At 37.7% G+C, this 14,213-nt stretch overlaps 1 protein-coding gene across 1 annotated transcript in view; it reads right to left on the bottom strand.

Moving 5' to 3' along the window:
* ASIC5 (acid sensing ion channel subunit family member 5) overlaps positions 1 to 7,888 on the bottom strand; it is a 30,269-nt gene extending 22,381 nt beyond the window's left edge. Inside the window, 2 exon segments of the mRNA XM_049852806.1 lie at positions 4,869 to 5,175; positions 7,849 to 7,888. Coding sequence (XP_049708763.1) covers positions 4,869 to 5,175; positions 7,849 to 7,888 — 347 coding nt within the window.
* Positions 7,889 to 14,213: the final 6,325 nt, after the last annotated feature.

Genomic DNA, 14,213 nt, shown 5'->3' with positions numbered 1-14,213 from the left:
TTGTATAAATGTCCTTTATTATGTTGAGGAATTTTCCTTCTATTCCTATTTTGCTGAGAGTTTTTATTGTGAATGGGTGCTGGATTTTGTCAAATGCCTTTTCTGTATCAATTGATAAGATAATTTGATATTTGTCTTATTTATATGATGGGTTACATTCATTGCTCTTCTAATGTTGAACCATCCCTGCATACCTGGTATGAATCCCACTTTGTCATGGTGAATTATTTTTTGATATGTTGTTGAATTCTATTGGCTAGAATTTTGTTGAGGATTTTTGCATCTACATTCATGAGGGATATAGGTCTGCAATTTTCTTTTTTGTGTGGTATCTTTATGTGGTTTTGGTATCAGGGATATGCTGGCTTCATAGAATGAGTTTGGGAGTATTCCGTCCTTTTATATGTTTTGAAATACCTTTAGTAGTAGTGGTGTTAACTCTTCCCTGAAACTTTGGTAGAACTCTGAAGTGAAGCCATCCAGGCCAGGGCTTTTTTTTTTTCTGGCAATTTTCTGATTACCTTTTCGACTTCTTCTTTTGTTGTAGGTTTATTTAGTTGTTCTACCTTTCTTTGTATTAGTTTAGGTAGGTAGTGTGTTTCTAGGAATTCATCCATTCTTCTAGGTTTTCCAGTTTTTTAGAGTACAAATTTTCTTTTAATTTCTGTTAGATCTGTTGTAATATTACCCGTCTCATTTCTTATTTGACTTATTTGCTTCCTCTCCTGTTTTTCTTTTGTCGGTTTGGCCAATGGTTTGTCAATTTTGTTAATTTTTTCAAAGAGCCAGCTTTTGGTCTTGTTAACTCTTGCAATTGTTTTCTTGTTTTCTATTTCACTTAGTTCTGCTCTAATTTTTATTATTTGCTTTCTTCTGGTGCCTGAGGGTTTCTTTTGTTGTTCTGTTTCTATTTGTTCAAATTGTAGGGATAATTCTTTGATTTGGGCCCTTTCTTCTTTTTGTATGTGTGCATTTATTGACATAAATTCACCTCTGAGTACTGTTTTCACTGCATCCCAAGTGTTCTGATAGGAAATGTTTTCATTCTCACTGGATTCTATGAATTTCTTTATTCCATTCTTGATTTTTCTATAACCCAGTCATTTTTGAGCAGGGTATTATTCAAGTTTCCAATTGTTTGATTTCTTTTCCCCGTTTTTTCTCTTATTGATTTCTAGTTTTATGGCCTTATGGTCAGAGAAGATACTTTGTAATATTTTGATGTTTTGGATTCTGTTAAGGCTTGCTTTATGACCTACTATGTGGTCTATTCTAGAGAATGTTCCATGTGCATTGGAAAAGAAAATATACTTGGCTGTTGGTCGTAGCATTCTGTATATGCCTGTGAGGTCAGTTTGGTTGATTGTGGCATTTAGATCTTCCGTGTCTTTATTGAGCTTCTTTCTGGATGTTCCATCCTTCACAGAAACTGGTGTGTTGAAGTCTCCTACTATAATTGTGGCACTGTCTGTCTCACTTTTCAATGTTACTAGAGTTTCTTTTATGTATCTTGCAGTTCTGTCATTGGGTACATAAATATCTAATATGGTTATATCCTCCTGGTATATTGTCCTTTTAATCATTTTATAGTGTCCTTCCTTATCCTTTGTGGTGGACTTAACTTTAAAGTCTATTTTGTCAATAATTAATATTGCCACTCACGCTCTTTTTTGATTGTTGTTTGCTTGATATATTTTTTTCCATCCTTTGAGTTTTAGTTTTTTTGTGTCTCTAAGTCTAAGGTGTGTCTCTTATAGGCAACATATTGACGGATCTTTTTTTTTTTATTATTCATTCTGGCACTACCTGTCTCTTTATTTGTGCATTTAGTCCATTTACATTCAGCATAATTATGGATAGGTTTTGATGCCCTTTTTTGTGTGTTGTTGACAGTTTGTTTTTTCCTCTTAATTTTTTGTGCTGAGTAGTTTATATATTGTCTTTTCCTCTTATTCTTTGCTGTTGATTTTGTTTCTGCTGAGTCTCTATTTTCTTCTCGTATTTTATTTTGATGAGTTGGATTGGTTGTCTCCTTTTCAGTTACCTTAATATTTATCCATATTTTTCTAAGCTTAAATCTAACTTTTATTTCTTTATATCGCCTTGTCTTCCTCTCCTATGAAAGATCTATGACTGCATTTCTTAGTCTCTATTATTCTAATACTGTCTCCTTTTACATAATGACATTGCTTTTGCTCCATTTTGAGCAACTTTTTATCTTGATTTATTTTTGTGATTTCCCTACCTGGGTTGACTTCTGATTACTCTGTCCAGTGTTCTGGTCTTGGGTTGATACCTGATATTATTGATTTTCTAACCAGAGAACTCCATTTAGTATTTCTTATAGTTTTGGTTTGGTTTTTACGAATTCCCTAAACTTCTGTTTATCTGGAAATGTCCTAATTTTGCCTTAATATTTGAAAGACCGTTTTCCTGGAGATAAGATTTTTGACTGGCATTTTTTTTCCTTCAATGCTTTATATGTCATCCCACTGCCTTCTTGCCTGCATGGTTTCTGCTGAGTAGTCTGAGCATATTCTTATTAACTCTCCTTTGTAGGTGACTTTTCATTCATCCCTAGCTGCTCTTAAAATTCTCTCTTTATCTTTGGTTTTGGCAACTTTGATTATAATGTCTTGGTGACTTTCTTTTGAGACCTACCTTATGTGGAGTTCGATGATCATCTTGGATAGATATCTTCTCATCTTTCATGATATCAGCAACATTTTCTGACCACAAATCTTCAACAATTCTCTCTGTATTTTCTGTTATCCCCTCCCCACCCCGTTTTGGTACTCCAATCACTCAGAGGTTATTTCTCTTGATAGAGTCCCACATGTTTCTTAGGGTTTCTGTATTTTTTAAATTCTTTTATCTGATTTTTTCAATTACATTGGTGCATAGTGCTTTATCTTTTCTCTCACCAATTCTACCCTCCACTTGCTCAATTCTGGTCCTCTGACTTTCTATTGAGTTGTCTAATTCTATAGTTTTACTGCTAATCTTCTGAATTTCTGATTGCTGTCTCTCTATGGATTCTTGCAGTTTATTAATTTTTTCATTATGTTCTTGAATAACCTTTTTAGTTTCTTCATCTGCTTTATCTGTGTGTTCCTTGGCTTGTTCTGTGTATTGGCTGATCTCATTCCTGATGTCTTCAAGGGTTCTGTATATTATATTCTGCATCTGGTAATTCCAGAAAGGCACTTTCATGTAGAAGATCCATTGATTCTTCATTTTGAGAGCTTGTTGAAGTGATCATGTTCTGCTTCTTTATGTGATTCAATATTGACTGTTGTCTCCATGCTTTCTATAAGTTATTGTATTAGTTTATTTTATGTTTGGGTACTATATCCTGGCTTTTTGCTTTGTTTTATTTTGATATGTCCGAATAGTTTGCTTGAGTGAGTTAGCTTGGTTATTTTTGCCTTTGAATCTCTAATGTCCTCTCACCAGATGGCTAGAGCTGTGACCTGGTGTATAAGGCTAGGAGTCCATTCACTTTTCTTGTATGGATTCAGCTCAGGTGTCCAGGTAGTTGGTCATCAAGTGTGTGGTACAGACTCTGTCCTACATTCTCAGAGGGGCAGGGTGATTGGTGTAGTTACCAGTACCTGGTTGCAGCAGGAGTTCATGCTCTGAGCAAGGTAGGGGGCTGACAAGCATCCCTAGAGTGTTTGTGAGGAAAAAGCATCCCTGTTTCCTAGAGGGAACAGGTGGGTGGGTTCTTCAGACTGACCTTGGACACCAAATGCTTTTGGTTGTAAGGACTGGGAGGTACTGATTATCCTTGGACCCCAGTTGCAGGTGACTGGGTGACCTGAGTGGAAACACCAGTCCTTAGGCCCTGATGTGGTTAGGTCAGGACCCTATTTAATAGGCAAAGTTGTGTCAAACATCAAACACCCACCTCTCCGCCGCACAGCTGAAACAGTTGTAGTCTGCCAAAAAGGGCCTATTCTCCTGAAATAGGCCCACACAGGCCCAAGCGAGGGGGAAAGATATTCAATTTCCATGGATCGTTTATGCCTGGACAGGAGCTGCTTCTGTCCTGAGCTCCCCAGGTTAGTGGAGCTGGCAGATTATCTTTTCCCCAGTTGTGAATTTTTCCCTTCTCAAGACGGGGAGAATGGACCAGGGTGCACAACAGGGCCTATCTCAGGCCCAGAGGAATTGACAGCCACTGAAGCTGGCTTGGCGGCTGGGGGCACGGTAAAATAAATGCAAGTACTTAGCTTTTGCAGAGAGCGCTGTTCTTCTCTGGTTCTGGAGGTGTGAGTAGGCTGTCCAGCTGGCTGTTTCTCCTTGAGGAAACTGCAGCCAAATGCTACCACCAGCACATCATAACCTGAGGGCATCCAGCTATTCAGGTCCGGCAAATCCTCTCCTCTTCTGAACTGTCTGTCCCTCTCCCACTGCTCAGTCCATTTTCTAACTTTTCCTTTGATGTTCAGGGCTTCTAAAAAAAAAGTCATAAATATAATCATTTCGCTTGTTTTTTAGGGTTTTTGTTGTAAGAGGGTTTACTGTAGGAGTATGACACCTCCGCCATCTTGGCCTCGCCTCCCTCTAATCAAGAATTTTTAATCTGTTCTGTCTATCGCCTAGCATATAGTTGTGGAGAACAAGCAGGAAGGAAAGAAGATCGGAAGGAAGGAAGGGAGGAAAAAGGAATAAGGGAAAATAAATGAAAACAACATTGGTAATGTTCTTTCCTCCTCTACCTTTATGCTTTTAAATGCAATTTAGGAACTTTAATGATTTTACTTATGTGAATACTGTCTAATAAAACTCTATTTCAGTCAGCCAAGAAAGGCTATACTAGTGAAGTTACAGGGGCTCATTTTTATGAACAGGATAATTTTTACCTGTTTAAATTACAAAATACCACAGCTGGGAACTCCATCTTTTCCACATATTGAACTGCCACAGATGTTGTGGTGGACCAAGAGAAGTAGTTGGCAAAGCAACTGTGTATCTGCCACACCAAGAGTGAGACTGAGCCCAGGGCCACCAACAACCAGATCAACTTCCGAATTTTGCTCTGGTTCCTGACAACGTTGTGTACCCCATGAAAGGAGGTGGAGATGGGAAAGTCATAGTCAAGCTTCTTCCGGGCAGTAGGAGATGGCAGCGGTTTCTTTAACAGGCAAAGCTTTATCTTTTCCAAGAGTCCTTAAGGTTTTGCAAAATAGTGAAATAAATTAAATAATTAAATAACAAATAATTAAACAAAGCACAAAATAATTAAACAGAAATAGCAATGGGTTGAGAAAACTTGATGCTATCTGCACAGAACACAACACACGCAGGTTGCCTTTTTTACTTGTAATACACCAGGACTCAAATTCTTCACGAGTTAGGTGGTTTATTTAGGCATCAAGAAGCATACATTGACTGCCTAAGTCTAATGAGAAAGTGCTATGCTATTCGGAAAATGTATAACATACCTTTTATGTTGCAATTTGTCTTTTTTTATGCAAGTGTCTTGGTGCCATTGTATAAATATGTTGTTACACCAAAATCTCATAATCTTTGAAAAGTTAGTTTTAATTTTTAAAATATTCTTTGATCCTGAAGTATCACAAGGTTTCTCTGATGTTGTGGACAACAGCAGGCTTATTCTTCAGAGAATAACAAGTGGGGCTGAGAAGCAATCTGTTCTTCATTTAACCTGAGTCCTACGGTATTTTATTTTATGGCTGAATGTGACTTCCATACCTTCCCATAATTTGAAACACAACTATTTGTTACTTCTATTGGTTATTTAGTCAGGCTGTTTAAAGTTACATTATTAGTTGAGTAACCTGTTTGTACTTCTTTAAACATTGAACCCAGTCTTTCCAGACAATCAACAATCAGTCAGATCATGTTTATTGGTATTAATTTCTAAAGAGCAGTAAGGGTGGCCGTAGAATATTTTACAGCAATATATCATATATCCAGGGTTTTCTTTTAGTTGAATTTGTGTTTGTCTGTAGGAGAGATGTGGAGCATCCCTTTGATGAAGGAAGGCAGAAATACAGTTAAAAGAATGAGATGGCCTTTGGAATGGGGGATCTTGTTTCCCATTCGGCTCCAGCCTGTTGTAACCTGGACAAACTCCTTCAAGCTTTTAAATCTGACACTTTCATTCCTGTTCTGTCAAATGGCAGAAGTGTCTGACTCAGCATTTGCTTCATGAGTTTACCAAGAATATTAAATGAGAGAGGGCTTGGAACATTACCTAGACCATGATAAATACTCAACAATTATTACCTATTTTTACTATTTTTCTAATTTAGTGATGTGGTAAATGGTAAAATGTTCAGCGACTTTTGAAAGCTACCTAAAATTCTGATTAAGGAAATGAGTTCTTCATGATGTCATAAATGCTCATAATTAGGTAAATTAAACTTTACCTTCTTTGCTTCAATTTAAGAAGTGTTTTTTGTCAACTAAACACTATTTGTTTCAAGCTCACTTATCATTAACTCATTATTAAATACTGCATAGTATCTCCAATCAAATAGTTAAGTTCATTAAAATTCATAGGATACATATGACCTATGTAAAAGGCATCTATAAACATTTTTCTAAGAGATACCATTTCATTTACAAAGTTCTAGGGCATGATTACAAATTATGTTATGATTATTTTACAAAAATCATGCTCTAAGCAGAAAAGTTAGTATTAATCTGATTAGCTTAAAGTTAGACTAAAATTTTATACCCCCACCCACTGATGCTGAGCCAATTCCAACCCATAATGACCCTATAGGACAGAGTAGAACTGCCCCGTAGGGTTCCCAGGGCTGCACATCTTTATGGAGGCAGTCTGCACATCTTTTTCCTGAGGAGTGGTTTGTGGGTTTGAACCACCAACCTTTTGGTTAGTAGCCAAGCCTTTTAGTCTCTGTGCCACCAGGGCTCCAAATTGTATACTAGCTGCTACATAGTGTTGTCTTTAGTATCAAATAAAATAACATATGTAAAGCTACCAGTACAGTCCTGGGGAAAATGAAAAGTAAAAAAAAAATGCTACCTTATGAATATTAGAAAAATAAATTTACTTATGCTCTTTTGCATATTTGTTTAGGCATTATTTATAAAACCTTGTGAAGAATTCACTCTGGCAAAAGCACAACTCAGTCTCTGGAAAACTGTCACCTTTCCTACCATAGGCACCAAAGCTACTGGAAAGAGAATAGTAATCTAGTAGCCAGTTACTGGGACAAGCAAGGTATTGCTAGCTAGAAGCACTTTACTGAGAAATATTGTTTCAAGTTTACCTGTCAAACATCAGCCCATTTAATATAGCTCTGTTTCTTGACAACTGCTTTGGCCTTGCTGGAGTATTCTCAGCCATTTACTGGCTTTCAGTACTGTTTTTTATTATTATTTTAGATGAACAGTAAGGGAACAAGGCAATGCGGTGTTGTGAGGAAGATTAGAGTCGATTTATAAATGGCTTTCAAGCCTGCCAAGCAGTAACCTTTTGCTTTCCTCACTGAGGCCTGTGTTCACTGCAGTTAATCTTTGCGTTAATTAAGTGCTCATCTTCAGAGCTGCATGTTGAGGGACGTCGATCAAGTTTCCTGACAAAGAGAAACCAAAATGAACCAAACCAAAGCAAAACACAGAGATTCTAGCATATAATAATATTTTTAAAACATTTTTTGTCTCCCTCATGCAAATTAGTCTTTTCTCATGTAACAAAAATTGCATTACTTATATTTATACTTACATACAAGTAATATTGGAAATCAAATTTCTGCAAGAAAAAAAAAATCCCCCCTTCTCTTTGCTGATTTCTAGCCTCTAGACATGAAAATTTTAACTGTTCCGAGGATTTCACTTCTTACCCACCTTTCTCAGCATATACATTTGACTTTTCAGTCTGCTCCATTCCTGATTTCAGGAAGCAGCAGCCCTCAGGTGTATCTATTTTCCATCCATGGCCATAATCATTTTGTGTTCCTTATACGGCAGTTGAGGTAGTAAAATATGGGGCAATTTAAATGTTTGTGTTGTCATGTTTTAGTTCATAAAACACCTAATCTGCAAACTAAGAATGCTGGACTTATAAGAGCTCTCACAGAGTGAAAAACAAAAAGTCTTATCATGAAACAGCTTTCTCAGATCAGAGGGCCAAAAACCCCAAAACAAAACCCGTTGCCGTCGAGTCGATTCCGACTCATAGCGACCCCATCAAATTTGTATGGCTGTAGTGGTCCCGACACTCTCAGGTTACCCAACAGGAAGAGTCTAGCTTGTGTCTTTGTTTCTCTCTTTATACAGCATCGAGCCAAAATGCAGTTGGAGTGAAATGTTTTGCGGTAAAGGTGTCTTTTCTTTGTTGAAGTCTCCTTTTAGTAACAGATGAAACTATTTCTAACAGAAATAATAGCCTATGAAAAGTAAATAAAATATGAGAAAATGTCTCCTCAGGAAGATATAATACTGAAAACATATACATTTAATAAAGCACAAAGGTCAATTATTTATTTTTATTAACAATTTTGAGAAAATATTAAAATAAATTAGAGAATATGCATTAGTATGTATAAATGGTGCCATCTATGACACAAGTGAGGAATTGCATATATCTCCACAACACAACCCCTTGGATTTGCCTTTGTAATGTATTATTTCATAAATATTTAATCAGTAACCACTGACACGGTGCTTTTACATATATTTCCTTGGAATCTTAGTACTGTAAGTTAAAATTAGTCTCACATGGAGATAAACTAAGACATTTCAAGTGATGTAAAAAGAAAAGTCCTGGAAAGACTTTCCCCAAATCAAGTAAGATTTCACAGAGTACGGCCCCCAGACACTCTTTTAGCTCAGTAATGAGCTAAAAGGGTTCATCCTCCAGCCAAAGATTAGATACGCCCATAAAATAAAATGAAACTGAAGTGGCACACCAGCCCAGGGGCAAGGACTAGAAGGCAGAAGGGGACAGGAAAGCTGGTAACCAGGAACCCAAGGTAGAGGAGGGAGAATGTTGACATGTTGTGGGGTTGGTAACCAATGCTGCAAAACAATATGTGTCCTAATTGTTTAATGAGAAGCTAGAGTGTTCTGTAAACCTTCATCTAAAATACAGTAATAATTAAAAAAAAAAAAAAGATTTCAGGAAGAGGGTCAGTCTGATGATGAATGAATTTCTCCATTAAAATTCTTTCATTTTTGGTTAAAGTACAACTTCAGGTATAGCCTTTTAAGATTCAGGTACTCCTGTAAGGAATAGCCTTAACTTACCTATTTACCCCTCCTTTCTTGACTTTATTCTTTCTTCTATCTTTCACAAATATTTGGGGAATCTATATGATGTACAAAGATAAGTATCAGGGATGTAAAAAGACCTACAACAAACAACAACAACGAGTTGCTGTCAAGTCAATTCCAATTCACAGCGACCCCATGTGTGTCAGAGTGTAACTGTGCTCCATAGGCTTTTTAATGGCTGATTTTTTGGAAATAGGTAGCCAGGTCTTTCCCCCGAGATGCCTCTAGGTGGGCTTGAATCCCCAAACTTGCAGTTATTGGCCAAGTTTTTAACCTGTTGCTAGGTGCCATTGAGCGGATTCTGACTCATAGCAATCACATGTATAACAGAATGCAATGTTGCCTGGCCCTGCACCATCCTCACAATAACAGGTATGCTGGAGCCCATTGCTGCAGCTACCGTGTCAATCCATCCTAGTGAGGGTCGTCTTCTTTTTCATGGACCCTCTACTTTACCAAGCATGGTGTCCTTCTTCAGGGATTGGTCCCTCCTGATAACATGTCCAAAGTAAGTGAGACGAAGTCTTATTATCCTCACTTCTAAGGGGCATTCTGGCTGTACTTCCTCCAAGACAGGTCTGTTCATTCTGTTGGCAGTCCGTCATATATTCAGTATCCTTCACCAACGCCACAATTCAAATGAGTCAATTTTTCTTTTTCCAACTTTCTTATGTTGACATCTACGAGGTGATTGAAAATACCCTGGCTTGGGTCAGGTGCACCCTACTCATCAAGGAGACATCTTTGCATCTTTGCTTTTTAGCACTCTAAAGAGATCTTTTGCAGCAGATTTGCCCAATGCAGTATGTTGTGTGATTTCTTAACTGCTGTTTTCATGGGCATTGACTGTTGATACAAGAAGAATAAAATCCTTGACAACTTCAAATTCTTTGCCATTTATTGTAATCTTGTTTGTTGGTCCAATTGTAAGGATTTTCTTCTTTATGTTGAGGTGTTATTCATACTGAAGGTTGTCTTTGATCTTCATCAGTAACTGCTTCAAGTGGTTTTTACTTTTGGCAAGCAACGTTGTGCCATCTACATATCTCAGGTTGTTAATGAGTCGTCCTTCAATCTTGATGCCATGTTCTTCTTAATACAGCCCACCTTCTCTGATCATTTCCTCAGATACAGATTGAATAAGTATGGTGAAAGAATACAACCTGGCCACACACCTTTTCCAATTTTAAACCACACAAAACACCCTTGTGCTGTTCAAACTACTTCCTTTTGGTCTATTTACAGATTCTCCATGAGCGCAGTTAAGTGTTCTGGAATTCCCATTCTTCACAATGTTATCCATAATTTGTTATGATCCTCAGAGTCGAATGCCTTTGCATAGTCAATAAAACACAGGTAAACATCTTTCTGGCATAGTGTGATTTCAGCCAAGATCCATCTGACATCAGCAATGATATCCCCGTTCCACGTCCTCTTTGGAGTCTGGCTTGAATTTCTGGCAGTTCTCTGTCATGGATGGCTGCAACTCTTTTTGAATTTTCTTCAGCAAAATTTTGCTTGCATGTGATATTAATGATATTGTTCGATAACTTCGGCATTCTGTTGGATCATCTTTCTTTGGAATGGGCTTTTTTTCCAAATTTCTTGGCATAGATTACTGAGCACTTCCAACGCTGCATCCATTTATTGAAGCATTTCAAATTGGTGTTCTCTTAATTCCTGGAGACTTTTTTTTCACCAATGCCTTCAGTGCAGTTTGGACTTCTTCCTTCTTGACCATATGCCGCCTCCTGAAATGGTGGAACATCAACCAATTCTTTTTGGTATAGTGACTCTGCATAACCCTTCCATCTTTTTTTGATACTTCCTGGGGCATTCAATGTTTTGCCCTTAGAATCCTTCAGTATTGCATCTCAGGTCATGAATTTTTTCTTCAGTTCTTTCTGCTTGAGAAATGCCAAGCGTGTTCTTCCCTTTGGTTTTCTAACTCCAGGTACTCGCACCTTTAACTATACTACTTTACCTTGTCTTCTCTAGCTGCCCTTTGAAATCTTCTCTTCAGCTGTTTTATCTCATCATTTCTTCCTTTTGCCTTAGCTACTCTAGGTAATTCATCTAAGGAATGAATTGGCCCCTTTTCTTGAAGGACTAATTAAAACAAGTGTACTGTACTTCCTGCTACGTTGTTTGAGTTCACTGTTGTGACTGTTTTGTCATCTCATTGAGGGCTTCCCATATTTTATGACCGTCTACTTTACCAACGATGTTGTTCTTTTGGTCTTTCCTGATGTCTTATCCGAAGTAAACAAGCCAAGCCTTGCCATCCTCACTTCTAAGTAGTATTATTATGCATAAAACGCCAGTAACCCAGTGCCATCAAGCATGCTACTTTATTTTCTCCAATTATACATTAAAATTAATAACTTAAAATATGATTTGAGTTATTAATCATGTTTTCATATAATCAAATTAACAAAAACATTGTTAATTTGAAAATACAAAGTTGTGAGGCTTTAGACTCAGGTTAACCTATTTAAAGCACCAAAATTCTTTTTTTTTTTTTTACTTCTTTAATGTATATTTTTTTTTATTGCACATTAGGTGAAGGTTTACAGAGCAAATTAGTTTCTCATTAAACGGTTAATACACACATTGTTTTGTGATATTCGTTGCCAACCCCACGACACGTCGACACTCTCCCTTCTCAACCTTGGGTTCCCTGTTACCAGCTTCCCTGTCCCCTCCTGCCTTCTAGTCCTTGCCCCTGGGCTGCTGTGCCCCTTAGTCTCTTTTTGTTTTATGGGCTTGTTCAATCTTCGGCTGAAGGGTGAACTTCAGGAGTGACTTCATTACTGAGCTGAAAGGGCGTCCAGGGACCATAGTCTCAGGGTTTGTCCAGTCTCTGTCAGGACAGCAAGTCTGGTCTTTCTTTTTGAGTTAGAGTTTTGTTCTACATTTTTCTCCAGCTCTGTTCAGGACCCTCTATTGTAATTTGTGTCAGAGCAGTCGGAGGTGGTAGCCAGGTACCATCTAGTTGTATTGGACTCAGCCTATTGGACGCTGTGGTAGTTGTGGTCCATTAATCCTTTGGACTAATCTTTCCCTTGTGTCTTTGGTTTTCTTCATTCTCCCTTTTTCCAGGTGGGTGAGACCAGTGGGGTATCTTAGATGACCGCTCACAAGATTTAAAGGCCCCAGACGCTACTCACCAAAGTAGGATATAGAACATTTTCTTTATAAACTGTGTTATGCCAATTGAGCTAGGTGTTCCCTAAGATCATGGTCCCCGTAGCCCTCAGCCCAGCAATTCGGTCCCTCAGGGACTTTGGATGTGTCCATGGAACTTCCATGACCTTGCCTTGGTCAAGTTGTGCTGGCTTCCCCAGTATTGTGTACCATCTTACCCTTCACCAAATTTACCATTTATCTATTGCCTGTTTATTGTTTTTCCCTCCTCACCCCTCATCTCCCTGATAACCATCAAAGATTTTTTTCTTTATGTGTGTAAACCTTTTCATGGGTTTTTATAATAAGGGTCTCAAACAATATTTGTCCTTTGGTGATTGACTTATTTCACTGAGCATAATGGCTTCCAGAGTCACCTGTGTTTTGTGATGCTTCACAGATTCATCATTGTTCTTTCTCACTGCATAATACTCCATCGTGTGTATGTACCACAGTTTGCTTATCCATTCATCTGTTGATGGGCATCTAGGCTGTTTCCATCTTTTTGCTGTTGTGAAGAATGCTGCAATGAACATGGGTGTGCATATGTTTATTTGTGTGATGACTCTTATTTCTCTAGGATATATTCCTAGGAGTGGGATTGGTGGATCATATGGTTTTTCTATTTCTAGCTTTCTAAGGAAGTGCCATATTGTTTTCCAAAATGGTTGTATCATTTTGCATTCCCACCAGCAGTGCAAAAGAGTTCTGATCTCCCCACAGCCTCTCCAACATTTGTTATTTCCTGTTTTATTGATTCGTGCCAGCAATGTTGGGGTGAGATGGTGTATAATTGTGGTTTTGATTTGCATTTCTCTAATGGCTAGGAATGGTGAGCATTTCCTCATGTGTCTGTCAGCCACTTGAATGTCTTCTTTGGTGAAGTGTCTGTTCATGTCCTTTGCCCATTTTTTAATTGAATTATTTGTCTTTTTGTTGTAGAGGTGTTGGATTTTCTTGTAGATTTGTAATAGCCAATATTTTTTTCCCAGTTTGTAGGTTCTCTTTTTACTCCTTTGGTGAATTCTTTAATTTTTAGAAGATCTCAGTTGTCTAGCTTATCTTCTGGTGTTTCCGTGTTGTTAGTTATAGTCTGTGTCCTGTTTATGCCATGTTTTAGGACCTCTAGCATTGACCCTATTTTTTATTTTCATGATCTTTTTATTTTTGGGTTTTATATTTAAGTCTTTGATCCATGTCAAATTAGTGTTTCTGTATGGTGTGAGGTATGGGTCCTGTTTCATTATTTGCAGATGGACATCCAGTTTTGCTGGCACCATTTGTTTAAAAGACTGTCTACTCCCAATTTGATGGACTATGGGCCTTTGTTGAAGATCAGGTGACCATCAGGGGATAGATTTACATCTGGGTTCTCAATTCTATTCCATTGACCAATTGTGTCTGTTGTTGTACCAGTACCAGCCTATTTTGACTACCATAGCTGTACAGTAGGTTTTGAGATGAGGTAGTGTGAGCCTTCTTACTTTATTCTTCTTCTTCAATAGTGTAAAGAAACAAAATCCTCTTTTTTTAGAATATTTTATATTTTTAATTTACTTCTTTATAGTACTTTAGATGAAGGTTTATAGAACAAACTAGTTTCTCATTAAACAGTTAGTACACATATTGTTTTATGACATTGGTTAACAACCCTACAACATGTCAACACTCTCCCTTCTCAACCCTGGGTTCCCTACTACCAGCTTTCCTGTTCCCTCCTGCCTTCTAGTCCTTGCCCCAGGGCTGGTGTG

This window comes from Elephas maximus, chromosome 13 (genome assembly GCF_024166365.1).
Source record: "Elephas maximus indicus isolate mEleMax1 chromosome 13, mEleMax1 primary haplotype, whole genome shotgun sequence".
Taxonomy (NCBI): domain Eukaryota; kingdom Metazoa; phylum Chordata; class Mammalia; order Proboscidea; family Elephantidae; genus Elephas; species Elephas maximus.
Note: the sequence above shows the minus strand (reverse complement) of the source record. Positions and strands in the feature narration are given on the sequence as shown.